At 47.2% G+C, this 27707-nt stretch overlaps 1 protein-coding gene across 2 annotated transcripts in view; it reads right to left on the reverse strand.

The window, feature by feature from the left end:
- rfx2 (regulatory factor X, 2 (influences HLA class II expression)) overlaps window positions 1–27707 on the reverse strand; it is a 151777-nt gene that overhangs the window by 51374 nt on the left and 72696 nt on the right. For both annotated transcript variants that reach the window (XM_067967988.1, XM_067967986.1), the window contains 2 exons: window positions 11879–12155; window positions 1925–1999 (listed from right to left, as the gene is read on the reverse strand). In XM_067967988.1, the coding sequence (XP_067824089.1) occupies window positions 1925–1999; window positions 11879–12155 (352 nt within the window). The remainder of the gene's footprint in view (window positions 1–1924; window positions 2000–11878; window positions 12156–27707) is intronic.

Raw genomic sequence — 27707 nt, forward strand, 5'->3', positions numbered from 1 at the left:
GTAGACGTCCCCCTATCACCCTTCCCAGGCCTGAGGAGCTGGCTAGGTGGGAACAATGTGAAGGATGTTCCTTAAAGAATGAAGGTGATCCTACAAGACAAGCCCTGTTCCTTCTACAGATCACATCCTCCACAACACTCTACAGACCAGCCTATTAGGACGAGGGAGTGGAAGATGCTTGAACAGGAACAGAGGTTCCAGCTGAAAGGCCAGACCCACCAATACCCAGAGAAGCTGGGACACAGTGAAAACCCAGTGCAGAGGTTCACGATCCTTATTCATGCCACACCCGGCATTAACATTCATCTGCTGCAGGAGCCCATCTGCTTGCACTCATGATTAGGCAGGATGGACTGCCTGCCATGTTGATTCAACACTTCAAGCGTGATGATGGAGCAGTGGAGTATACAACAGAGAAGTGGTGACATGCCAGACCTGGTATGTCCCATTACTATTACTGTTATCAGGATCGGCTTTTGCACCTCCTACTGGGGGCTTAGGCAGGTGTGGAGGATGAATCCCGAAAGGTCAAAGCTGGGACTTTTAGGAGATTCTGAGCAAACTGGTTCAGTGCCTTGCGGAATCGATACTTCCGGACTGTAGACACAGACATCACCAGGCAAGTCATCTAATTTCCAACTACTCACTGGAAGAGGATTCGTTCAAATCATGGCTTCTCCAGGCAGGGCCTACAGAGAAGGCGGACAAGGAGCAGGGGAAGCCAGGCCAGTGGCATCTAAGTGAGCAATGAGATCTTATATAGGCCAGAGGCTATCAAATCTACGAGGGACAACCATTTGCCACTCACTGGGAGGGGTGGTCATACCCTGGCCTTCCATGTTGGGTGGACACCCTCGGAACCCGAACTGCTTCAGTTGCAGGCAATGCAGAAAGGAGGCGCAGAGCTTTCTGGTGACAAAAGGGCTTTGTAGGAGCAAGAGAAGAGTCGGTCACCAGCCTACGGTGAGTTGAAATATGTGGCACCCAAGCAAGAACCAGAGACTCTGACGGTGTTGCTCCAAGAGGAATCACACCAGTATCCTGAGGCAGTCTGGATTCCGCCCAACACTGACTGCGTTCTGACCACATGCACCAACAGTGCTTTGGGAAGTCAGTTTCTTTAGTGCCAGCTAGTGCTGGTTTCTAAGTTATAGCCCAAGCCACAAAGCGAGGAGATTTTTATTCAAGAGATTGCTTCAGCATCAAACAGTATCAGGATGTGCCCTAATGCCTTGAGTCAAGACGAAGAGAACAACTCAGGGAAAAAGGGGACAACCTAGAGAAGGATTTAAGGCAGATTATCTGGTGATCAATAATATATACATTTTAAATTACCACCCACCCACCCCCGCACAAATGTTTCCACCTCTCTTCCGAAGGTGTTGATTCCGTTTTGGGGCATGTTTCGTGGGCAGCGTTTTTCACCCGATGCTCGACAATGAATGCCTGCCGGCTTCTCGATAATGAGGCAGGAATGAGGGACAACGCAGCAGAAGCTGACTTAATCCTCGCTTGCTACCCACACAAACACAACTTCGAGCAGGAGTCGCTGGAACTCAGCCACCCCAGTCCAGGGAGTTACAGTCATTGTAGAACCTTGAAAAATGATGGGGAAATGCTTGTCCTGTTGAAGTGAGGGTGATAAAGTTTTTGTGACCAACAAACACTAGCCATTCTGCTCTTCATTTTGTATATTGGTGTCAGGACTCCAGGACATAATTTCTGGAAAGTCACAATAAATGAACTGAGCAGGGGGACTTGAGCAGTATTTAGGAATTATGACCATTATTACAACTTATCCCATTGTATTTCACTGCAATCATTCTCAGTTTAACATTTCAATACAGAAAATGCTAAGAGGATCAGAATTCTGAAGATTCACAGGATGTGATACAGTAAAACTTCAGTAAATACAGGTACTCACATGGCTGTTCAACAGAGTACTTTTATGAGCAGTAATCCCTTCAGATTTCTGTAGGTTCTCGATTGCCATTTCAATCTATTGGAACAAATCACATGTCTCAGATTAAACTGCAGGAGATTAACAAGGAGCCACTTTAGTTATTATCTTGATTAACAAATGTATGAAAGGAGTACAGTGTATAAATTACACTTACTCAACAATCTAGGATTCAGAATTAGCACAACTTTTATATTTCAAAATCAAAATGTAAAAGAAAATATTGACATTGTATAAAAGTGTATTAAAATTAAACAGGATTCCTAATTTGTTTTTCTTGAGGTTTACCCGCTCTCCGTAACCTTCCATTTCCTGCAGTATTCCTATTTGTGTGTAAAGCACGTAACCTATATACGGGTTTCTGAAAATGCAGCTCTATAACCAAACTGAGACACTGCATGGAGGGGACTCAACCTTGGATATTCCACTTGCTGCTCCCTAAAGGAAGGATTTGATCACAACCAAATACCACAACCTCGGGATAGCTCCCTGCTCCGAGTAGTAACACGATCTTCAAACTGAGGTTTGCGCAGGTGGATGTTAAAGGATGGCACTCCCTCAGGGATCAGTGTCAGCCTCAGCCTTCTTTATGTGCTCACACCTTCATGTGGGGCTTGAACCTACAGCTTTCTGACTCACCAACTGAGCCAAACTAACACTAGGAAATGCAAATATACTGAAGGGTAAATTTGATACTTGCACGACAGAGGATTAGACTGAATTTACACTTATATCACAAGATTGATGACCCATAAATGAACAGCTGCTTCCTGAAGAGACACGATCAGCATCCTGTTTTCCTTGTTTATTGTCATCTATCAACTGTTATGATACAGCGAGCGACGAATTAGCTCACACCCCAGGTCTCCTTCAAATTTCCCCCGTAGCAAATTCTATTCCATCCATGAAGTACACGTGTCTTCTAATTTTACTTGCATACAGCACCTTACATTGCCCATATTGAACTTCATTTGCCACTTAAAATCCCAGGTGTAAACCCGGTCAAGTGCTCTATTTTTTGCTACAGTCTTGGCCAACTCCTTGAAGACAACAGTGCACTCTAACTTGATGTCATGTCTGAATTTACCAACCTTTCACTGAGAGTGATTGTACATCAGTGATGTAAACCAGAAACACCAGGGCACTTGGAGCACCTCTCTCATTCCTCCCCTCTTAATGACTTACTTCCCTTTACAACTATCTTCTGCTTCCTTCCAGTTGGCCAATTCTTAACCTTCATCTGTGTGTTACCTGCATTATTCACTTTGTTTATAAAGGAGTTTCTTGCACGTTACTCGGATGTCGATACTATATTTGGCTTCCCGTCATCAACCTAGGATGTCATCCATGAGGTTGGTCAGACAAAAGCCATGTTGGCTGTCCTTTATCAAATTATTTTTACAGCTGCTCTGTTATTCATTAGTTTACCTATTACTGAACTCAGGTTAATGGGCCTGTAGTTGTCAGGTATAGCTACTGTGCCCCTCTAGAATATGGGAGCTCCATCTGCCAGTTTCCCAGTGCTCATTTACTCCCTCAAATGCCTGCCAGCGCTCCACAAATCTCATATCTTGTCTCTGATGCTGGGGTACATCATCAGTTCCAAGAGATTTATTAGTTTTCTGCCCATTTTGATGTATATTGTCAGCGCCCTCCCCGTTTTAAAAGTAATCCTCCAAGAAGTCATTCAGAATATTAACTTTATCTCATGTGCAGCTCCCTCACGACCCTCTTGCAGTTACAGTAACTAGAAGTTTCTAATGTTGATTTCTATCAGCATCCTTAAAATATTTGACCTGCTTCTTTATCAGCTTGTATTTGGCCCAATGGTCACTCTTGTTTCGCCCTATGAGCTTTGTGGTCCTTTTTTGTCCCCCTTTTAAATTAGTTGGAGCAAAAGTAATGTCAGTAGCACAGAAGGGAATGGGTTTCCACTATGACCCGGAAATTGCTCATAAAATAACGACGGTGACCGGGCTCGCCGGCACGCGCCCCGGTGACCGGGCTCGCCGGCACGCGCCCCGGTGACCGGGCTCGCCGGCACGCGCCCCGGTGACCGGGCTCGCCGGCACGCGCCCCGGTGACCGGGCTCGCCGGCACGCGCCCCGGTGACCGGGCTCGCCGGCACGCGCCCCGGTGACCGGGCTCGCCGGCACGCGCCCCGGTGACCGGGCTCGCCGGCACGCGCCCCGGTGACCGGGCTCGCCGGCACGCGCCCCGGTGACCGGGCTCGCCGGCACGCGCCCCGGTGACCGGGCTCGCCGGCACGCGCCCCGGTGACCGGGCTCGCCGGCACGCGCCCCGGTGACCGGGCTCGCCGGCACGCGCCCCGGTGACCGGGCTCGCCGGCACGCGCCCCGGTGACCGGGCTCGCCGGCACGCGCCCCGGTGACCGGGCTCGCCGGCACGCGCCCCGGTGACCGGGCTCGCCGGCACGCGCCCCGGTGACCGGGCTCGCCGGCACGCGCCCCGGTGACCGGGCTCGCCGGCACGCGCCCCGGTGACCGGGCTCGCCGGCACGCGCCCCGGTGACCGGGCTCGCCGGCACGCGCCCCGGTGACCGGGCTCGCCGGCACGCGCCCCGGTGACCGGGCTCGCCGGCACGCGCCCCGGTGACCGGGCTCGCCGGCACGCGCCCCGGTGACCGGGCTCGCCGGCACGCGCCCCGGTGACCGGGCTCGCCGGCACGCGCCCCGGTGACCGGGCTCGCCGGCACGCGCCCCGGTGACCGGGCTCGCCGGCACGCGCCCCGGTGACCGGGCTCGCCGGCACGCGCCCCGGTGACCGGGCTCGCCGGCACGCGCCCCGGTGACCGGGCTCGCCGGCACGCGCCCCGGTGACCGGGCTCGCCGGCACGCGCCCCGGTGACCGGGCTCGCCGGCACGCGCCCCGGTGACCGGGCTCGCCGGCACGCGCCCCGGTGACCGGGCTCGCCGGCACGCGCCCCGGTGACCGGGCTCGCCGGCACGCGCCCCGGTGACCGGGCTCGCCGGCACGCGCCCCGGTGACCGGGCTCGCCGGCACGCCGTTATTTCAGAGCAAACGGAAGAGAAAGATCCGGCAAGCGGCTCGGCAGGGACGCTTCAAGCTGATTGGTTCAGGGGACAGACAGTTCCTTTCCCCTGGGAAAGGCTGCACTTTTCTCGGCTCTCAATTACAGAAAGTCGACACCCAGAAGCTCGCAGATAGTTTGTGAATGAGTTTCAATCGAATGAGCAGCGGGCACCGTTCGTTCGCCGCTCAGTGGATTTCTGGGTCATTGCGTCCAGAACCGCTTCCTCGATCAGTATATTTTTAGTCCAACAGGCGAGGAGGCGGGGCCGGGGCCGAGTCCCGGCGAGGAGGCGGGGCCGGGGCCGAGTCCCGGCGAGGAGGCGGGGCCGGGGCCGAGTCCCGGCGAGGAGGCGGGGCCGGGGCCGAGTCCCGGCGAGGAGGCGGGGCCGGGGCCGAGTCCCGGCGAGGAGGCGGGGCCGGGGCCGAGTCCCGGCGAGGAGGCGGGGCCGGGGCCGAGTCCCGGCGAGGAGGCGGGGCCGGGGCCGAGTCCCGGCGAGGAGGCGGGGCCGGGGCCGAGTCCCGGCGAGGAGGCGGGGCCGGGGCCGAGTCCCGGCGAGGAGGCGGGGCCGGGGCCGAGTCCCGGCGAGGAGGCGGGGCCGGGGCCGAGTCCCGGCGAGGAGGCGGGGCCGGGGCTAGTAAGGATAGGGCAACGTCCAGGAAACAGAAAGCATAACATCAATATTAAACTAAAAGTTAAAGATAAAAAGTAATTAACTGGAAAAGAGCAAATTTCAACTCGATGAAGAAGGAACTAGCTCAGATTAATCAGCAGGTAAAAAAGTGGGAAACTTTCTACCAGGATGTGGTTGGACTTGGATTAGATACATTGCCACAAGGAATAAAGGTTATACCTAGCAGGAAAGATTGAGCAGGCTGGGGCTCTTTTCATTGGAAAAGAAAAGATTGAGGGGTGACTTGAAACAGCTCTTTAAGATTAAGAAAGGATTTGATAGGATAGACATAGTGATGATGTTTGCAATTGTGGGGGAGTCCAGAACTAGGGGCCATAAATATAAAATAGTCACTAATAAATCCAATAAGGAATTCTGGAGAAATTTCTTTACCCAGAGTGTTTAGAATGTGGAACTCGCTATGACATGGAGTAGTTGAGGCGACTAGCATAAATCGTTTAAGGGGAAGCTAGATAAACACATGGGGGAGAAAGGAATAGAAGGATATGCTGATAGGGTTAGATGAAGTAGGGAGGGAGGAGGCTCCTGTGTAGCATAAACACTGACATAGTTGGGCCGAATGGCCTGTTTCTGTGCTGTACATTCTATGTAATTCTATGTAAAGGTGGGGCAGCAAACACTGGACATCCTTGAATGAGTAGAGAAAGTAAAATTAAAACGAGACTTAAAAAGAAGCAAAGAACACACCCAGGGCTAATACAAAAGAAAATCAAGTGGAGTGTTTGGAAAAAAAAGAGAAGCAAATAAAATGAGAAAGACTAGAGGGGAAATGGAGACTGGCAGTGAACACAGTGAAATAACAAAAAAGGATACTTCAAGGGTTGGGCCTAATGGAGATGCAATGGTGGACAAGTTAGAGTCCATCATTTGGATAAAATTAAGAACTGCCAGCACACATTTCTAAAGGGCTTGTCTTGTCTGACAAATTTAATATGAGTTCTTTCAAGAATGAAAATTGATGGGAGGAAATGCAGTGAGTCTTGTACATAGGGGTTTTCAAAAGGTCTTTGATAAGGTGCTATATAGGAAGCATGTTGATAAAATTAAGGCACATGGTGTTAAAGGGAATGCAGCAGCATGGATAGAAAATTAGGTAAAGGATAGGAAGACAAAGAGTAGTGGCCAACGGGTGTTTTTCAGACTAGAAGGATGTAAACAGTGATAGTCCTGGGGTTAGTGTTGAGACTATTCCTCTTTTCATATCTTTTTACCTTAAAAAATGGGACTCAGGTAGAGGGGTTACAATATCAGACTTTGTAGATGACACACTCGGGAGCATGGTTAACTCTGAAAGGGACTGCAAGTGACGTCAGGGGGACATAGACAGGTTCAGAGATTGGGCAAATACATGTGGAATAAAATTTAATGCAGAGAAATGAAGTGAAAAATTTTAGAGTCATAGAGTCATAGAGTTATACAGCACGGATAGAGGCCCTTCGGCCCATCGTGTCCGCGCCGGCCATCAGCCCTGTCTACTCTAATCCCATATTCCAGCATTTGGTCCGTAGCCTTGTATGCTATGGCATTTCAAGTGCTCATCCAAATGCTTCTTGAATGTTGTGAGGGTTCCTGCCTCCACAACCCTTTCAGGCAGTGAGTTCCAGACTCCAACCACCCTCTGGGTGAAAAAGTTCTTTCTCAAATCCCCTCTAAACCTCCCGCCTTTTACCTTGAATCTATGTCCCCTTGTTATAGAACCCTCAACGAAGGGAAAAAGCTCCTTAGTATCCATCCTATCTGTGCCCCTCATAATTTTGTACACCTCAATCATGTCCCCCCTCAGCCTCCTCTGCTCCAAGGAAAACAAACCCAATCTTCCCAGTCTCTCTTCATAGCTGAAGCGCTCCAGCCCTGGTAACATCCTGGTGAATCTCCTCTGCACCCTCTCCAAAGCGATCACATCCTTCCTGTAGTGTGGCGACCAGAACTGCACACAGTACTCCAGCTGTGGCCTAACCAGTGTTTTATACAGCTCCATCATAACCTCCTTGCTCTTATATTCTATGCCTCGGCTAATAAAGGCAAGTATCCCATATGCCTTCTTTACCACCTTATCTACCTGTTCCGCCGCCTTCAGGGATCTGTGAACTTGCACACCAAGATCCCTCTGACCCTCTGTCTTGCCTCGGGTCCTCCCATTCATTGTGTATTCCCTTGCCTTGTTAGTCCCTCCAAAGTGCATCACCTCGCACTTTTCCGGGTTAAATTCCATTTGCCACTGTTCCGCCCATCTGACCAACCCATCTATATCGTCCTGCAGACTGAGGCTATCCTCCTCACTATTTACCACCCTACCAATCTTTGTATCATCAGCGAACTTACTGATCATACCTTTTACATTCATATCCAAGTCATTAATGTAGACCACAAACAGCAAGGGACCCAGCACCGATCCCTGTGGTACCCCACTGGCCACAGGCTTCCAGTCACAAAAACAACCTTCGACCATCACCCTCTGCCTTCTGCCACGAAGCCAGTTTTGTATCCAAAGTGTCAAGGCACCCTGGATTCCATGGGCTCGTACCTTCTTGACCAGTCTCCTGTGGGGGACTTTATCGAAGGCCTTACTGAAATCCATGTATACCACATCCACTGCGTTACCCTCATCCACACGCCTAGTCACCCCCTCAAAAAATTCAATCAAATTAGTCAGACATGATCTTCCCTTGACAAAGCCATGTTGACTATCCCTGATTAATCCTTGCTTCTCCAAGTGGAGACTAATTTTGTCCTTCCCAATAATTTTCCTACCACTGATGTTAGGCTCACTGGCCTGTAGTTCCCCGGTTTTTCCCCGGTTTTTCCCTGCTCCCCTTCTTGAATAATGGTATTACATTAGCGGTTCTCCAGTCCTCTGGCACATCCCCTGTGGCCAGAGAGGTTCTGAATATATGTGTCAGAGCCCCCGCAATCTCCTCCTTTGCCTCACACAGTAGCCTGGGATACATTTCGTCCGGGCCTGGGGATTTATCCATTTTTAGGCCTGCTAAAACCGCCAATACCTCCTCCCGCTCGATGTTAATATGTTCGAGTATATCACAGTCCCCCTGCCGTATTTCTATGTCTACATCGTCCTTCTCCATAGTGAAAACAGATGCAAAAAATAGGAGAAACTTACCTTTATATTGGCGGCCTCCTGCAGTCCCTTTAAGAACATTGGTTAGGCCGCAGAAAGAACGGGAAAAACTCAGGGGGGGGCAGCCTGGCACAGGCTTTGCTCAGCTTTTGACCAGTTTCGGAGAGAGGTCCTTAAACAGGCAAGAGGCATATGCAAGGGGCCTAACGCCTGTTTAAGGCGGCCGCCAAGGATACCCGAATATCACCCGAGCCAATATGGCATTGAACGTATTTCAGGTGCCCTTCGGACATAGCTCCCGAAATTGGACCTTTTTAAACCCCCAGTTCATGGCCAAAAAACGAGCAAAACAAGATCCAATTTCTCCACCCCCCCTCCCATTGGTTCAATGAGACTTTTAACATAGCTTAAAGTACTAATGCCATCTTCTAAATAAATGGTTTAAAAAAAATCTGTAATTGGGAACGTTCCTGAAAACGGAATACAGCAGCTGAGTGCGTCCATAACTCGAACAATGGACTGCAAGTGACCAAGCTCAGTACAGTGCAAGGATTTGAAATTCAGAGGTCGATGGCTCAGGTTATGCCAATATTGGTCTTAACTGGGGGAAGTCATTGGCTACACAGCTTCAGAAGTTCCTGATTTGCCATCATGCTCACTGCAGCAAATTCAAATCACTTTTCCAGGAAATTTTGGAGTATGTTCACAATGGGAAAATCGGGGCACTAAATGGCATAATTTACACTGCAAGTTCCAGGAAATTCTGGGCCAATATGTCCAGTTTTGGGCACCTTACGTTCGGAAAGATGTCAGGGTCATGGGGAGGATTCAGAGCAGATTCACGAAGATAATGCCAGGGATGAGGGGTTTCAGTTATGAGGACAGACTAGAGAAATTGGGACTTTTTTTTTCTTTAGAACAGAGATGGTTAAGGGGAAATCTAATAGGTGTTCAAAATTCTGAGAGGTGTCGATAAAGTAAATCAAGAAAAATCATTTCCAGTGGTTGGTGAGTTAGTAACTAGAGGGCACACATTTAAGAACATCACCAAAAGAACAAAAAGGAAAGTTTAGATGCAATGTATTTTTTTTTTAAACAGAGTGTTGTTAGGACGTGGAATGTTCAAACTCAAAACCAGTGATGGAAGCAAAATCCATAATAACCTTTGTAAAGAAAGTGGATAAAATGTTCACAAGATAATTATGGATAAGGAAGGCATTTGACCCATCCAGAAAAACCCAATAATCCCCCCATTTAAGAAACAATTAGATGCTGAAATAATTCAATGTTTTTGCTGCCACTTCTCTATCTGGGAGTTTATTCCATGTGTTAATCACTCTGTGATAAGAACTTCCTCATATCAATCTTAAATTTACCTTTTACTACTTTGATCCTATCCTACTCACAATTTAATTTGAAGTGATTTTCAGGATTTGCTTTTTCCATTCCCTCTATCTTATATACCTCTCAGATACTTCTTTTTCTGAGCGCCAGTCTTTCCTCGGTCTTCCAACACCCGGGATCAGCCTCATGGCTCATCTCTGCAATGCCTCCAGCACCTGAAAGTCTCCTTTGTTTCCCACTGACCAGGACTGGATACAATATTCACGGTGTGATCTGACTAAACAGTTTCGTTGCAACTTCGTCTGACTTGCATTCTACTGTTTTGACTATGCCGTTCAGCATTCAGCTTTGATTGGTACTCTGAATTGGTTGGAATGTTGTGTTTATGAAGACTCCTGGGTTTCTTCAACTTAGCAACTTCAACACTGAAAGTACGTGGCTTGGTTCATTTTCCCTTCCTCTGTGAAGTACTTTACACAGTCTGCATTAAATTCCATCTGCCATTGTTCAGCCCACACATATTTTATCCAACTCATTTGGTAATTTCTGAGCTACCTCCTCCAATTCCACTGTCCCTCCAAATTTGGCATCACCTGCAAGTTTGGTCACTTTGCATTGAGTTATCGATATTAATTGGAGACAGTAGTGATCTCAACACTGAGCTTTGGGCAGCCTGATTGAGAACACCCATCCATCCCCGCGGCTGTTTTCTATCCTTCAGTCAGTTTCCTATCCATTCCCAGGGTTTCCCTGAATCCCCACAGTTTAACTAATAGCCTTTAGTGTGGAACTTTGTCAAATGCCTTCTGGGTGCCCAGGTAGGGGTTTCCACAGTCCACTTGGGTAGTCACTTCCTCAAAAGAAGTCGAGGAGGTTTGTGAAAAGGTCTGTTTGATAAACCAAAATATTAGATGGGTAACGGGGAATGGGCAGGGGAACGGGAGGAGGAGGGAAACATGTCTCCACAGGCGTATGGGGAAAGGGCAGGGGAACAGCAGAGCTCTTTGAGAGAGAATTTTTTTTTAAAATTTACTTTGCCTTTGATGCACAGACATTTAAATTGTCCTGCATAATGTTTCTGAAGCTGTCCAATTATCATTGACTGATTTACTCGAGTACCACACTTTCAGATGACTAAACTCGGCGACTTGGGAATTACAATCAGGAGCTGTGATTAGTAGATTGCCCCAGACACTGCCTACGTGCATAAAAGTTTTCAAATTCATTCCAGGTAACAATAAGATTCCATGATTTTATACAGCCGACCAATAATCCTTCTGAGCAATCCAGAAGTAACTCAAAAGAAAACTAGACAGAGCTGCACCCAAAACGGCAATCTTTTAAAATGAGTCGTTATTTCTTTTTAGTGTTATTTAGAAATTTAGTGGGTGAAATCACAACAGCTCAGATCAAAACCCAAGACCAGTGCTGCCCTGTGGGCTCAGCTTTGGTTTGTCGTCTTCGACACAAGGGCTTCCAAAGGAAAGTACACATTAATAAGGAGTCACTGCCCTGTGCAGATCTACTGCAGGTGAACTAGTCACCAATTCACAGCACTGCATAACATATAAATTGCCCGTAACACTGAACACCCTTCTGGCCACCCACAATTCTAATGGAATCCGTGGCCTCAATCACCACTGTGGAGGAAGCCTGAGCAATCTCATTGTTTCACTTTCCCGACCAAAGTGGGATGAGGGAGGCGAATGAATCAGGAATTTATGATCACTTGAACAAAACTAGTTTCCTCACGGTTCCAGGTGACGGGCGTGTGGCATGAGAGAGTGGATGTCTGGAGTTGTCCATCGTCCCTCCGTGGATGAGATACGTTCCACCGCTGCTCGAGATGATCTGACTTCCTCCAACCTCCATTGCAATGCCGACGGTTCCCACCATACTGTGAGATGGTACCACAGTGGGCGAGGACACTACCGTAGTCACTTGGACTGCATTTCCCGGCGACTCAAAGTAGGAGGCTCCAGGATTCTGTGCATAGAGTTGCGTTTCTGGGTAAGAGTAAGCTGCACGTCTAGAAAACAACAGAAAACAAATAGAATTTTAAAACCTACCATGAGAGAAGGGGTTTGAAGAGGAGTAACAGGGATATAACTGCTCAATCAGTAGCACTATTGGAAAGCAATGAATTATGATATTTTACAGTTAGGAGCCATACATAATAGTAAAAGAACACATCACATTCTTTGATGGGAGGAAGGGCTATGTCTTTTCTAACCTTACAAACAAAATACACTGTGTCTAAAGCACTGATTTAATGCCTTACTGGGTGGCTACTACAAGTTTTAGGGTTGTGGCTTAGATATTCTCACGTACAGTGGTGCGGGTCACCCCCATAAACTGTCTGAGCATCTTACGTTTAGGGGTGTGCCTGTACTGCCCAATATATAACTATACAATAGCATAACCCCGTGGTGCAACAATGAGTCTTCCTACATACGAACTGGATAATAATATTGTGGGCACATCTACTTCTTCAATCTCTCCCTCTCAGCCTGGCAGAAACTTTCTCTCGCCAAATTCTGTTTAAAAAATAAATCTGATGTTTCTAAACTTGTGAGAATACACTTTGCATTAAAACCCCAATATTAAAAGTAACTTTTTCTAAGTCCATTCTGTGGAAAAAAGATTAAAAGCATCTTAGAGCCGGCACGGACAGCGCCGCATCTTAGAGCCGGCACGGACAGCGCCGCATCTTAGAGCCGGCACGGACAGCGCCGCATCTTAGAGCCGGCACGGACAGCGCCGCATCTTAGAGCCGGCACGGACAGCGCCGCATCTTAGAGCCGGCACGGACAGCGCCGCATCTTAGAGCCGGCACGGACAGCGCCGCATCTTAGAGCCGGCACGGACAGCGCCGCATCTTAGAGCCGGCACGGACAGCGCCGCATCTTAGAGCCGGCACGGACAGCGCCGCATCTTAGAGCCGGCACGGACAGCGCCGCATCTTAGAGCCGGCACGGACAGCGCCGCATCTTAGAGCCGGCACGGACAGCGCCGCATCTTAGAGCCGGCACGGACAGCGCCGCATCTTAGAGCCGGCACGGACAGCGCCGCATCTTAGAGCCGGCACGGACAGCGCCGCATCTTAGAGCCGGCACGGACAGCGCCGCATCTTAGAGCCGGCACGGACAGCGCCGCATCTTAGAGCCGGCACGGACAGCGCCGCATCTTAGAGCCGGCACGGACAGCGCCGCATCTTAGAGCCGGCACGGACAGCGCCGCATCTTAGAGCCGGCACGGACAGCGCCGCATCTTAGAGCCGGCACGGACAGCGCCGCATCTTAGAGCCGGCACGGACAGCGCCGCATCTTAGAGCCGGCACGGACAGCGCCGCATCTTAGAGCCGGCACGGACAGCGCCGCATCTTAGAGCCGGCACGGACAGCGCCGCATCTTAGAGCCGGCACGGACAGCGCCGCATCTTAGAGCCGGCACGGACAGCGCCGCATCTTAGAGCCGGCACGGACAGCGCCGCATCTTAGAGCCGGCACGGACAGCGCCGCATCTTAGAGCCGGCACGGACAGCGCCGCATCTTAGAGCCGGCACGGACAGCGCCGCATCTTAGAGCCGGCACGGACAGCGCCGCATCTTAGAGCCGGCACGGACAGCGCCGCATCTTAGAGCCGGCACGGACAGCGCCGCATCTTAGAGCCGGCACGGACAGCGCCGCATCTTAGAGCCGGCACGGACAGCGCCGCATCTTAGAGCTGGAAGAAACTAGCCAGTAATGACACACCATGGATGAATAAAGAAATAAGGGCAAAATTGAAACTAAAGAAAAAGGCATTCACTAAGTACATCGACAATCAAGGAGAGGATGACAAAAGGGAATATGAAGAGGTTAGGAAAGAAGTTAAAAAAACAATTAGGAAAGCAAAGAGAGACTACGAAATTAAGTTATCAAGGAACATAAAAAGAAATAGTAAAGTATTCTACAGACACATAAATAACAAAAGAAAAATCAGGATAGGGATAGGGCCACTAAGGGATATATACACGATAAACTCACAGGCAATGACAGTGAAATGGCAGAAATATTGAATAGTTACTTTGCCTCAGTATTTACCAGGGAGACTAACACGGTGGGGACAGGACATTAGAAGAAGAGATCAAAAAAGATACAAAGACATTTAATATAGGAAGTGGGGGAGTTAATTGACAAGCTAATCAAACAGAGAGGATAAAACCCCTGGTCCAGATGGATTGCATCCGTGCATATTAAAAGAAGTTGGGGAAGAGATAGCAGAAGCACTATTACATATATATAACAATTCATTAGAAATGGGAATAGTGTCAGAGGACTGGCGGACAGTTAATGTTATTCCTGAATTTAAAAACGGAGATAGAACCAGTCCAGGGAACTATAGACCAATTAGCTTAACACCGGTGATTTGAGTAAGAATTCTATTATCTTTCCTAAGATGTAATAGGAAAACATCTAGAAACTGAAAATATAATAAAGAATCGTCAGCACGGATTTCAAAAGGGAAGGTCATGCTTGACCAACCTTACTGAATTCTTTGAAGACATAATAGGAAGGGTAGACAAGGATAACGCAGTAGATGTAATATATTTGGATTTTGAAAAGGCCTTCGATAAGGTACTGCATAGTAGACCCACGACTAAGGTCAGAGCATATGGTGTCAGGGACAAGTAGCAGAATGGATGGCAAGCTGGCTACAAAACAGAAAACAGAGTCTGAGTAACTACCTTTAACTCTTACTCTGTCAAAAGGTGGCAAGTGGTGTTCCACATAGATCGGTGCTGAGACCACTGTTGTTCACCATTCATATAAACAATTTGGGCTTGGGAATCAGAAGTACAATTTCAAAATTGGAAGGTATAGTTAATACTGAGAAGGACTGTGACAAGATACAGGAAGACATTAATAAACTTGCAAAATGGGTGTGTAATTGACAAATGAATTTCAATATGGATAAGGTGAGGTATTATATTTTGGCATGAAGACTAAGGGGGCCACATACTGCTTGGATAATAAGAGTCTAAATGGGGTAGAGGAGCAGAGGGATCGGGGTGGGGGTGTGTGACAGGTACACAAATCACTGAAAGTAGCAACGCAGGTTAATAAGGCCATAAAGAAAGCAAATCAAGCATTGGGGTTCATTTCTAGAGGGACAGAATCGAAAAGCAGAGAAGTTGTGTTAAACTTGTATAGAACCTTGGTTAGACTACATTTGGAGTACTGTGAACAGTTCTGGTCTCCATATTATGAAAAGGATATAGAGGCACTGGAGAAGACGCAAATAAGATTTACTTGAATGATACCAGAACTGAGAGGTTATATCTATCAGGAAAGACTGAACAGGCTGGGCTGTTTCTCTAGAAAAAAAGACTGACGGGTGACCTGATAGAGATCTTTAAGATTATGAAGGGGTTTGTTAGGAGAGACGTAGCGAAGATGTTTTCACTTACGGAGGCCAGAACTAGGGGCCATAAATATAAGATAATCACTAATAAATCAAATAGGGAATTCAGGAGAGACTTCTTTATCCAGAGAGTGGTTAGAATGTGGAACTCGGTAGCACAAGGAGTAGTTGAGGCGACTAGCATAGATGCATGGGGGACGTGGAGAAGATATTTCCATTTGCGGAGGAGACCACAACTTGGGGCCATAAATATAAGATAGTCACTAATAAATCCAATAGGGAATTCAGGAGAAACTTCTTTACCCAGAGTCAGAATTTGGAACTCACTAGCACAGGGAGTAGTTGAGGCAACTAACATAGGTGCATTTAAAGGGAAGCTAGAAAAATACTAGAGGAAGTAAGGAATAGAAGGATATGCTGATAGGGTTAGGTGAAGTAGGGAGCAAGGATGCTCTTGTGGAGCATAAACACCAGCATGGACCTGTTGGGCCGAATGGCCTGTTTTTGTGCTGTACATTCTATGTAATTCCATGTAACTGGGACATACAGCAAAGCAACTTGGAACTGCGACGTACAGCACTGCATTGCACCTGGCTGTTCCAGTCACAACACCACAAGTGCAAAGTTCCACATTTTATTTTATTTTCCAAAATGCTGTTATATTTTACAGGTTAAATAGTTTTGTTTTACATTCACTTGACAGAAGTTTAAAATACTGAATCACAACATCCCCCACCCCCCAAAGAATCTCTGGCCTGTGTAAAAGTTGAGAGTCTACATTACCATAGGCCCTGCCTCTCCAGCTGACAGTCTATCACTGACTCCTACATTGGACTGAAGTGTGTTGCTCCACCCCTCTTCCTCTCTCTCTCTCTCAGCCCCCACCCATCCATCCATCCACCCACCCCAAGTTCCATCTGTCCATCTCTTTCTCCCCACCCCCCCCCCCCCCCAAGGCTCCCTGGATCATGTCCCAATTTAGTATCAATTCATATTCAATAATGGGCAGGGGGCTTGCACCAAATCAGAAGGTTTGAGGTTGACTGAATGAATGGGATCCTTCTCAGCAGAGTACTAGAGACCATTAACCATTGGCTTGGCCAGGCGAGCTCAGGGGTGGAAGGACCGTGCACTACCGGTGAGAAAGCTGTGCACGTTTGTATTAATTGTATCATATGATTTATATCAATTAGTGTTAATTGTATTCAGGTTGTTCATATCAATTGGGGACTCTCTTGTATCCTTGTATTTCATACAAGAGAGCTTATCTAGGGTATGGTGTGTGTGTAAGGGGAATCTCTAAATAAAGGCTTGGAAGCAACTGAAGACCAGGGCCTAGTATTCTATCCTTCACCACCTGGCTATCCAGTTTGTAACAGTTTGCACATGGCCTATCACAAGATGATGCCAGTCTGGATATGCGCAGAGGATTCCCATTAAAAACAAACGGAGAAAAGCAGCAGCCAAAAAGTGAGTACCTGGTAAATTAAAAAGTGAAGCAACTCAGCATTTTTAAAAATCAAAAAGTTTGTACAGTGGAAGTTGTGAAAATGATTCAAAAACCACCAGGATCCACACAAAACCACCAGTTCAGTGGTCCCAGGCTGCTAAAAAAAACCCAGAACGTTGGGATATGGTAAACATAGAAATCCAGAAAGGTCATTTTAATTCTATATTTGGCCCTGGTGAGACCATGTCTGGAGTACTATGTGCAGATTTGATCTTATTGGAAGGGGTACAGAGAAGGGCTACAGAATTGATCTATAACTTAAGGGAATGATGAATGAGGAAAGATTGACTACTCTGGGTCTTATCTCTCTTGAAAAGATTAAGAGTGGATCGGATAGAGTTTAAACTTATGAAAATTTTGGACAAATTGGATCCAAATAAGCTTGGCTGCTGTGTACAGAATTTAAGCACAAGGACATTTACAAATTAAGGACAATAAAAGAAAATATGAAACACAAGAAAACTCTTACTAAAAGAGTGGTAAGTATGTGGAACAGATTTGGAAGTTTCTCAGTTATCTCTAAAACAGAAGGAAATCTAGCCCTGTGTCTATGCCTGATAGAAAATATAATTCTAATTGCTAATAACTAACTGTAAACATAACATGGGTGACAGGTGATCGTGGCTGTTTGCTTCAAAAAAAATTCAACCAATTTTTAAAAAAAATGTAATTAACAAATGAGGAACTACATTGTCTTTCTCAGCTTGATGCATTTTCTGAAGTTTATAGAACCAACAAAAGCTACAACTGGTATATTACCAGTAGTGTGTATTTTCTTCTTTTTCTCTCAGTTTTAATAGAAAGAATTTAATCAGAATAAAGTTTGAAATTTGTCTCTAGCTTTTCTTCAAATAGTTTAAAATAAACTACTGAACAGAAACTGCTTGGGGTAAAGAACTATATTCCAACAGTTCAGTTACTAATTGATAATGATGCATTGTAGCAAATTGAGTATACTGCAAATGCTCAGACTGAATTCAGCTAATGTGACAGCTCCAAGCAAAAATATCCAAGTCTACACTTTTGGGAGAAGCAGAGGCTTTGAAGTAATAACTTAAATGAAGGCATAAAAAAAACTCTAAAGGCAACTTAATGAATAAACTTAATCATATCACTGTGAAGTATGTCTTTTTTATTTTGTTTCATAGAATCTTACAGGAGGCCATTCAGCCCATCGTGCCTGCGTCGGCTCTTTGAAAGAGCTATCCTATTAGTCCCACCCCCCATCCCTGCTCTTTCCCCATTGTCCCATTTAAACCTTTATTTTGGACATGAGAAATTTTAGTTACTGAGGGAAAAAATAACAATGATTTTTCAGCTGGCGAATTTAAATTCAATTAATTAAATAAAATCTGGAATTAAAATACTAGTGTCAGTAATGATGGCCATGAAACTACCGGATTGTCGTAAAAACCCATCTGGTTCACCAGTGTCCTTCAGGGAAGGAAACCTGCCGTCCTTACCCGGTCTGGCCTATATGTGACTCCAGACCCACAGCAATGTGGTTGATTCTTAATTGCCCTCTGAAATGGCCTAGCAAGCCACTCAGTTGTAAAATCTCGCTACGAAAAGTCATAATAAGAATAAAACCGGACGGACCACCCGGCATCGGACCACTAGGCACCGGACACGACAACGGCAAAACACCAAGCCCAGTCGACCCTGCAAGGTCCTCCTTACTAACATCTGGGGACTTGTGCCAAAATTGGGAGAGCTGTCCCACAGACTAGTCAAGCAACAGCCTGACAGCCATACTCACAGAATCATATCTTTCAGCCAACGTCCCAGACTCTTCCATCACCATCCCTGGGTATGTCCTGTCCCACCGGCAGGACAGACCCACCAGAGGTGGCGGTACAGTGATATACAGTCAGGAGGGAGTAGCCCTGGGAGTCCTCAACATTGACTCTGGACCCCATGAAATCTCATGGCATCAGGTCAAACATGGGCAAGGAAACCTCCTGCTGATTACCACCTACCGTCCTCCCTCAGCTGATGAATCAGTCCTCCTCCATGTTGAGCACCACTTGGAGGAAGCACTGAGGGTAGCAAGGGCACAAAATGTACTCTGGGTGGGGGACTTCAATGTCCATCACCAAGAGTGGCTCGGTAGCACCACTACTGACCGAGCTGGCCGAGTCCTGAAGGACATAGCTGCCAGACTGGGCCTGCAGCAGGTGGTGAGCGAACCAACACGAGGGAAAAACCGACTTGACCTCGTCCTCACCAATCTACCTGTCGCAAATGCACCTGTCCATGACAGTATTGGTAGGAGTGACCACCGCACAGTCCTCGTGGAGATGAAGTCCCGTCTTCGCACTGAGAACACCATCCAACGTGTTGTGTGGCACTACCACCGTGCTAGATGGGATAGATTCAGAACAGATCTAGCAGCTCAAAACTGGGCATCCATGAGGCGCTGTGGGCCATCAGCAGCAGCAGAATTGTATTCCACCACAATCTGTAACCTCATGGCCTGGCATATTCCTCACTCTACCATTACCAACAAGCCAGGGGATCAACCCTGGTTCAATGAGGAGTGTAGAAGAGCATGCCAGGAGCAGCACCAGGCGTACCCAAAAATGAGGTGCCAACCTGGTGAAGCTACAACTCAGGACTACATGCATGCTAAACAGCGGAAGCAACATGCTATAGACAGAGCTAAGCGATTCCACAACCAGTGGATCAGATCAAAGCTCTACAGTCCTGCCACATCCAGTAGTGAATTGTGGTGGACAATTAAACAACTAACGGGAGGAGGAGGCTCTGCAAACATCCCCATCCTCAATGATGGCGGAGTCCAGCACATGAGTGCAAAAGACAAGGCTGAAGCGTTTGCAACCATCTTCAGCCAGAAGTGCCGAGTGGATGATCCATCTCGGCCTCCTCCCGATATCCCCACCATCACAGAAGCCAGTCTTCGGCCAATTCGATTCACTCCACGTGATATCAAGAAACGGCTGAGTGCACTGGATACAGCAAAGGCTATGGGCCCCGACAACATCCCGGCTGTAGTGCTGAAGACTTGTGCTCCAGAACTAGCTGCGCCTCTAGCCAAGCTGTTCCAGTACAGCTACAACACTGGGATCTACCCGACAATGTGGAAAATTGCCCAGGTTTGTCCTGTCCACAAAAAGCAGAACAAATCCAATCCGGCCATTTACCGCCCCATCAGTCTACTCTCAATCACCAGCAAAGTGATGGAAGGTGTCATCGACAGTGCTATCAAGCGGCACTTACTCACCAATAACCTGCTCACCGATGCTAAGTTTGGGTTCCGCCAGGACCACTCGGCTCCAGACCTCATTACAGCCTTGGTCCAAACATGGACAAAAGAGCTGAATTCCAGAGGTGAGGTGAGAGTGACTGCCCTTGACATCAAGGCAGCATTTGACCGAGTGTGGCACCAAGGAGCCCTAGTAAAATTGAAGTCAATGGGAATCAGGGGGAAAACTCTCCAGTGGCTGGAGTCATACCTGGCACAAAGGAAGATGGTAGTGGTTGTTGGAGGCCAATCATCTCAGCCCCAGGACATTGCTGCAGGAGTTCCTCAGGGCAGTGTCCTAGGCCCAAGCACCTTCAGCTGCTTCATCAATGACCTTCCCTCCATCATAAGGTCAGAAATGGAGATGTTCGCTGATGATTGCACAGAGTTCAGTTCCATTCGCAACCCCTCAAATAATGAAGCATTCCGAGCCCGCATGCAGCAATACCTGGACAACATCCAGGCTTGGGCTCATAAGTGGCAAGTAACATTCGCACCAGATAAGTGCCAGGCAATGACCATCTCCAACAAGAGAGTGTCTAACCACCTCCCCCTGACATTCAACGGCATTACCATCACCGAATCCCCCACCATCAACATCCTGGGGGTCACCATTGACCAGAAACTGAACTGGACCAGCCATATAAATACTGTGGCTACGAGAGCAGGTCAGAGGCTGGGTATTCTGCGGCGAGTGACTCACCTCCTGACTCCCCAAAGCCTTTCCACCATCTACAAGGCACAAGTTAGGAGTGTGATGGAATACTCTCCACTTGCTTGGATGAGTGCAGCTCCAACAACACTCAAGAAGCTCGACACCATCCAAGATAAAGCTGCCCGCTTGATTGGCACCCCATCCACCACCCTAAACATTCACTCCCTTCACCACCGGCGCACTGTGGCTGCAGTGTGTACCATCCACAGGATGCACTGCAGCAACTCGCCAAGGCTTCTTCGACAGCACCTCCCAAACCCGCAACCTCTACCACCTAGAAGGACAAGAGCAGCAGGCACATGGGAACACCACCACCTGCACGTTCCCCTCAAAGTCACACACCATCCCGACTTGGAAATATATCGCCGTTCCTTCATTGTCGCTGGGTCAAAATCCTGGAACTCCCTTCCTAACAGCACTGTGGGAGAACCGTCACCACACGGACTGCAGCGGTTCAAGAAGGTGGCTCATCAGCACCTTCTCGAGGGCAATTAGGGATGGGCAATAAATGCTGGCCTCGCCAGCGACGCCCACATCCCGTGAACGAATAAAAAAAAAGAAAGCATTCAGAAAATTAATAGGGAGGAGATAAGGGGAACCAGTGGACGTAGTGTATTTCGACTTCCAGAAGGCATTTGACAAGGTGCCACATAAAAGATTATTGCTCAAGATAAAGAATCACTGGACTGGGGGTAATATTCTGGCATGGATGGAGGATTGGTTATCTAACAGGAAGCAGAGAGTTGGGATAAATGGTACATTCTCGGACTGGCAAGCAGTAGCCAGTGGTGTTCCGCAGGGGTCGGTGCTGGGTCCCCAACTCTTTACAATCTATATTAACAATTTGGAGGAGGGGACCGAGTGCAACATATCAAAGTTTGCAGATGATACAAAGATGGGAGGGAAAGTGGAGAGTGAGGAGGACATTAAAAACTTTACAAGGGGATATAGACAGGCTGGGTGAGTGGGCAGAGATTTGGCAGATGCAATACAATATTGGAAAATGTGAGGTAATGCACTTTGGCAGGAAAAATCAGAGAGCAAGTTATTATCTTAATGGCAAGAAACTGGAAAGTACTGCAGTACAAAGGGATCTGGGGGTCCTAGTGCAAGAAAATCAAAAAGTTAGGTGCAGCAGGTGATCAAGAAGGCCAACGGAATGTTGGCTTTTATTGCTAGGGGGATAGAATATAAAAACAGGGGGGTATTGGTGAGACCGCACCTGGAATACTGCATACAGTTTTGGTGTCCATACTTAAGAAAAGACATACTTGCTCTCGAGGCAGTACAAAGAAGGTTCACTCGGTTAATCCCGGGGATGAGGGGGCGGACATATGAGGAGAGGTTGAGTAGATTGGGACTCTACTCATTGGAGTTCAGAAGAATGAGAGGCGGCTTATTGAAACATATAAGATTGTGAAGGGGCTTGATCGGGTGGATGCGGTAAGGATGTTCTCAAGGATGGGTGAAACTAGAACGAGGGGGCATAATCTTAGAATAAGGGGCTGCTCTTTCAAAACTGAGATGAGGAGAAACTTCTTCACTCAGAGGGTAGTAGGTCTGTGGAATTTGCTGCCCCAGGAAGTTGTGGAAGCTACATCATTAAATAAATTTAAAACAGAAATAGACACTTTCCTAGAAGTAAAGGGAATTAGGGGTTATGGGGAGCGGGCAGGAAATTGGACATGAATTTAGATTTGAGGTTAGGATCAGATCAGCCATGATCTTATTGAATGGCGGAGCAGGCTCGAGGGGCCGATTGGCCTACTCCTGCTCCTATTTCTTATGTTCTTATGATACAGTACCACTTAGTGGCAGGAACCTGCAACTGCAAGCAAAAATCTCAGGCTTCTGGTGTTGCAGCTTAAGCACAGATCAGTGAGAACGCTGGAAACCAGATTACAGCACCACTGCTGTGATACCAGTGGACTAACAACTACCTGCAGACATTTTACCACGACAATGGCCATGAGAATGTTTACAAATCATCTCAATTTTACTAATTTTAATATATTACAGATGGCACAGCTGTACTGGTATACTAAAGCAAGAGGGTGAACTTAATTTATATCAGATAGTTACCATGTAACATTTCTTCGAACCAATCATATGACGAGGGATTCCATCATGAATGTTTGATGCTGATTTTTTTTAACCATTGTTTTCTCCAGCACACAGGCGGCCATTCTGTCAGCACGGAGCCGATCAGCAAGGTGCTCGAGCGGTTTGTGCTCCCAGTGCCATACAACCTGCAGCAAGGATGAGCCATGACCTTGCCTCATCGGCAGGTGCGTTCCAAATGGCCTTGCTTTTCATACACCACAGGGTAAATAATCAGCAGGATCGGTTGCCGGTGCAGAACGAGTGCAGCAAGAAGTAGGGAAGAAGGCCCTTGGGCGTGTTTTACAGCAGATTACATCAGCCCCCAGTTTCCTGTCCGGTTGCATTTTTGTGTTTCAAACGTCTAGGAAAAATGTAGTCCATTATTTGCAGGAAGTCATCAGATACACTGTAAGCGAATCATTTACAGGACTTCAGCAGAACAGGACCAGATGAAAAGGGGTGAAACAGTCACAGAAATTCTCCCAATAGCAACTTTCATGGCTGCATAAGGCACCTGGGTACAAGCAGCAGGGATCCATGGTGAGCAGCAGGTGAAGGTGAAGAGCATGTTGGGGGTTGGTTAGGGAGTGACCCATCACAGTATTTCCTGCTTCAAGTGGTACAAGGTGAAATAAGACATGCCAGGGAGATCACCCCAAACTCTAAGCCACACTGGGTGCACTTGACACGATGCAACCAACCATACTTGCAGCCCTTTGCACATCTACTTGTCAATAATCGAGGTCAACCTCCTCCAGAGGCTCGAGATCAGCAGGGAGTCAGTTGCAGAGCTTTGCCATCTGCTGCAAAGAACCCTGCAGCCAAACTGCAACAAAGGCACAGCAATACCTGTGACAGTCAAGGTCACCACCTGTGTCCAACTGTTTTCAGGAGAGCACAGCTGTCACCGTTTGTGAAAGGTAGGTCGTGCCTGACAAACCTGATTGAATTTTTTGAAGAGGTGACTAAAGTAGTGGACAGGGGAATGTCAATGGATGTTATTTATATGGACTTCCAGAAGGCATTTGATAAGGTCCCACATAAGAGACTGTTAGCTAAGATAGAAGCCCATGGAATCGAGGGGAAAGTACGGACTTGGTTAGGAAGTTGGCTGAGTGAAAGGCGACAGAGAGTGGGGATAATGGGTAGGTACTCACATTGGCAGGATGTGACTAGTGGAGTCCCGCAGGGTCTTGGAGCCTCAATTATTCACAATATTTATTAACGACTTAGATGAAGGCATAGAAAGTCTCATATCTAAGTTTGCTGATGACACAAAGATTAGTGGCATTGTAAGCAGTGTAGATGAAAACATAAAATTACAAAGCAATATTGATAGATTAGGTGAATGGGCAAAACTGTGGCAAATGGAATTCAATGCAGACAAATGTGAGGTCATCCACTTTGGATCAAAAAAGGATAGAACAGGGTACTTTCCAAATGGTAAAAAGTTAAAAACTGTGGATGTCCAAAGGGACTTAGGGGTTCAGGTACATCGATCATTGAAGTGTCATGAACAGGTGCAGAAAATAATCAAGGCGGCCAATTGAATGCTGGCCTTTATATCTAGAGGACTATAGTACAAGGGGGCAGAAGTTATGCTGCAGCTATACAAATCCCTGGTTCGACTGCACCTGGAGTACTGTGAGCAGTTCTGGGCACCGCACCTTCAGAAGGACATATTGGCTTTAGAGGGAGTGCAGCGTAGGTTTACGAGAATGATACCCGGACTTCAAGGGTTAAGTTACGAGGAGAGATTACACAAATTGGGGTTGTATTCTCTGAAGTTTCGAAGGTTAAGGGGTGCTCTGATCGAAGTTTATAAGATATTAAGGGGAACAGATAGGGAGGATAGAGAGAAACTATTTCTGCTGGTTGGGGATTTTAGGAGTGGGGGCACAGTCTAAAAATTAGAGCCAGACCTTTCAGGAGCGAGATTAGAAAACATTTCTACACACAAAGGGTTGTAGAAGTTTGGAACTCTCTTCCGCAAACGGCAATTGATACTAGCTCAATTACTAAATTTAAATCTGAGATAGATAGCTTTTTGGCAACCAAAGCTATTAAGGGATATGGGCCAAAGGCAGGTATATGGAGTTAGATCACAGATCAGCCATGATCTTATCAAATGGCAGAGCAGGCACGAGGGGCTGAATGGCCTACTCCTGTTCCTACGTACCAGCCAATGTGCTGCCCACACGCACATCACACGGGTGACTGATACATTGGTCAGCAGTTTCATTTCTTTTCTGACTGAATAGTGACAGGAACATGACATAGCTGCTCCTTTACACCATTTTGCTGTATTTGAGAAACTATAGGAAGCCATTGGTCATCTGGCCAAATGGTTCTTGCCTCTACTCATCTGTGCAATGTGACTCCCTGGTGCTACGACTTCAAGTTCACTAACTACATCCTTAGGATATGTGCCACAGTGCTGGTACTTTCAAAAGTTGACAAAAGGACTATAGTTGCTGTCTTGTCCTGGCCCATTAACAATGCCAGCATGCTGCTGTTTCAGACTGACAATGACAGAAAAGTGACTAACATTACAGTATTGTCTCCAAGAAACGCTCTCCAATAGGGTGCTCCTGGCAAGATCCAAAAGGTCCATGTTGTTTGTGCGTTTGCCTATGTGGGACTGAGTAAGAAGGGGGCCAAAATGCAAGAAACAGGTGGCACTAGTCCAAAGTTTGGAGATAGTCTGTGGTTTTACTTTCTCTTATCTTCTCAGTGCTCCTATAGGCAAGGATATCCAGGGTGGCCTTCTCCAAGGGATGGTCATTTCTAAGCCCTCTCCCAGTTTGGGTCTGTTAGCTTGTATTTAATGCTATCTTTTTATGCGTGAAGCCTCTTAAGGCTTTTCAGTTGTAAGTTGCAGCTGTAATATGTGCATGCATTGGTATGGGTATGCATGGTCAGCAATGCAAGAGCTAGAAGGTTGTATGAGGGCTTTGTATGGTTCAGCAGTAAATGTACAACAGGTTGCTTGCCAGTATATTTTGTGGCAAGGATACATGGGCCATTTATCTAGTAACCGGAACAGCTGCTTAGGTTTACCGTTACAAATTTCAGGTCTGCCTTAGATATTCTCTTGGGTTCAGCAGCACTGATCACTCTCTTGTGGTTCCTGTGCCCCTTGTGTTCAGGATTGCACCTATACTGCCCGGTATAACCTGGGACTGTAACAATAGGACCCCCCACTTCTGATCTAAACTGGATATTGTGTCTCTGTACATGCCTTCGCATGCCCTTCTCCAATCTTTCAGTAGATGGGCTGAAACACTTCAGTTCGACGAGGCCAGATGCAAAACATTAAGCTGCTTTTTTTTTCATTATTACAGAGAGCGAGTGGACAAACAGGTTCACAGAATCAAATCTTATTTACTTCATAAAATAAAGCATACCACAATACCCCACAGCTCTGGGCCAACTTAACTTTCTCTTCTGGTCAGACCTCTTCTTCTGAACCAGCTTGGAGCTTAAGGTGAGTGTGTTTTCCTGACTAGGCCTAACTGGGCTGACTGGCCATGTCCATTTGATCCCTGTGCCACCCCCCCCACTGCATCTTAACAGGAAATGGGAAGCTTGTCCCTTTGACTTTGTCCCCCATTCAGTTATTCACCAGTTGGCCAGTCAATAAAATCGGCTTCCTCCCTTGGATGTGGCTTCCCAGACACCATCTCCTGCTAGACTCAAAATTAATGGAACCATCCTGACTTCACGAATCTGGAACGATCATGTAACTCTTTGCGTCTCATAAACCAATAGATTCCCCTTAGTCTCAGCCACTGCAGCAGATAGTTGTACAATTTTAAAGCCTGTGAAATCACTGTTTCTAAACAGGTATAACCCATTTGATCAAAGAAAGATACTGAAATGTGACACTTGCTCTGGTTGCTTCCTCAAGGTATGCACCCTCTTTTTCCACATCCGTTCTGCGCTCCTGCAGAAAATCACAGAATCATAGAAAGGTTACAGCACGGAAAGAGGCCATTTGACCCATCGAGTCCGTGTCGGCTCTATGCAAGAGCAATCCAGCTAGTTCTACTCACCTGCCCTATCCCCGTAGCCCTATAATTTTTTTTCCTTTCAACTACTTATCCAGTTCCCTTTTGAAGACCATGATTGAATCTGCCTCCTCCACCCCCTCGGGCAGTGCATTCCAGATCCTAACCACTCACTGTGTAAAAAAGCTTTTCCTCATGTCACCTTTGGTTCTTTTGCTAATCACCTTAAATCTATGTCCTCTGGTTCTTGACCCTTCCGCCAACGGAAAAAAATTCTCTATCTACTCTGTCTCGACCCTTCATGATTTTGAATACCTGTTTCAAATCTCCTCCCAATCTTCTCTGTTCCAAGGAGAACAAACCCAGCTTCTCCAGTCTATCCACGTAACTAAAGCCCCTCATCCCTGAAATCATTTTAGTAAATCTCTTCTGCACCCTCTCTAAGGCCTTCATATCTTTCCTCAAGTGCGGTGCCCAGAACTGGACACAATACTCCAGTTGTGGCCGAACCAGTGTTTTATAAAGGTTCATCATGATTTCCATACTTTTGTACTCTATGCCTCTATTTATAAA

The sequence above is a fragment of the Heptranchias perlo genome, chromosome 29 (assembly GCF_035084215.1).
Source record: "Heptranchias perlo isolate sHepPer1 chromosome 29, sHepPer1.hap1, whole genome shotgun sequence".
In the NCBI taxonomy this organism is placed as follows: domain Eukaryota; kingdom Metazoa; phylum Chordata; class Chondrichthyes; order Hexanchiformes; family Hexanchidae; genus Heptranchias; species Heptranchias perlo.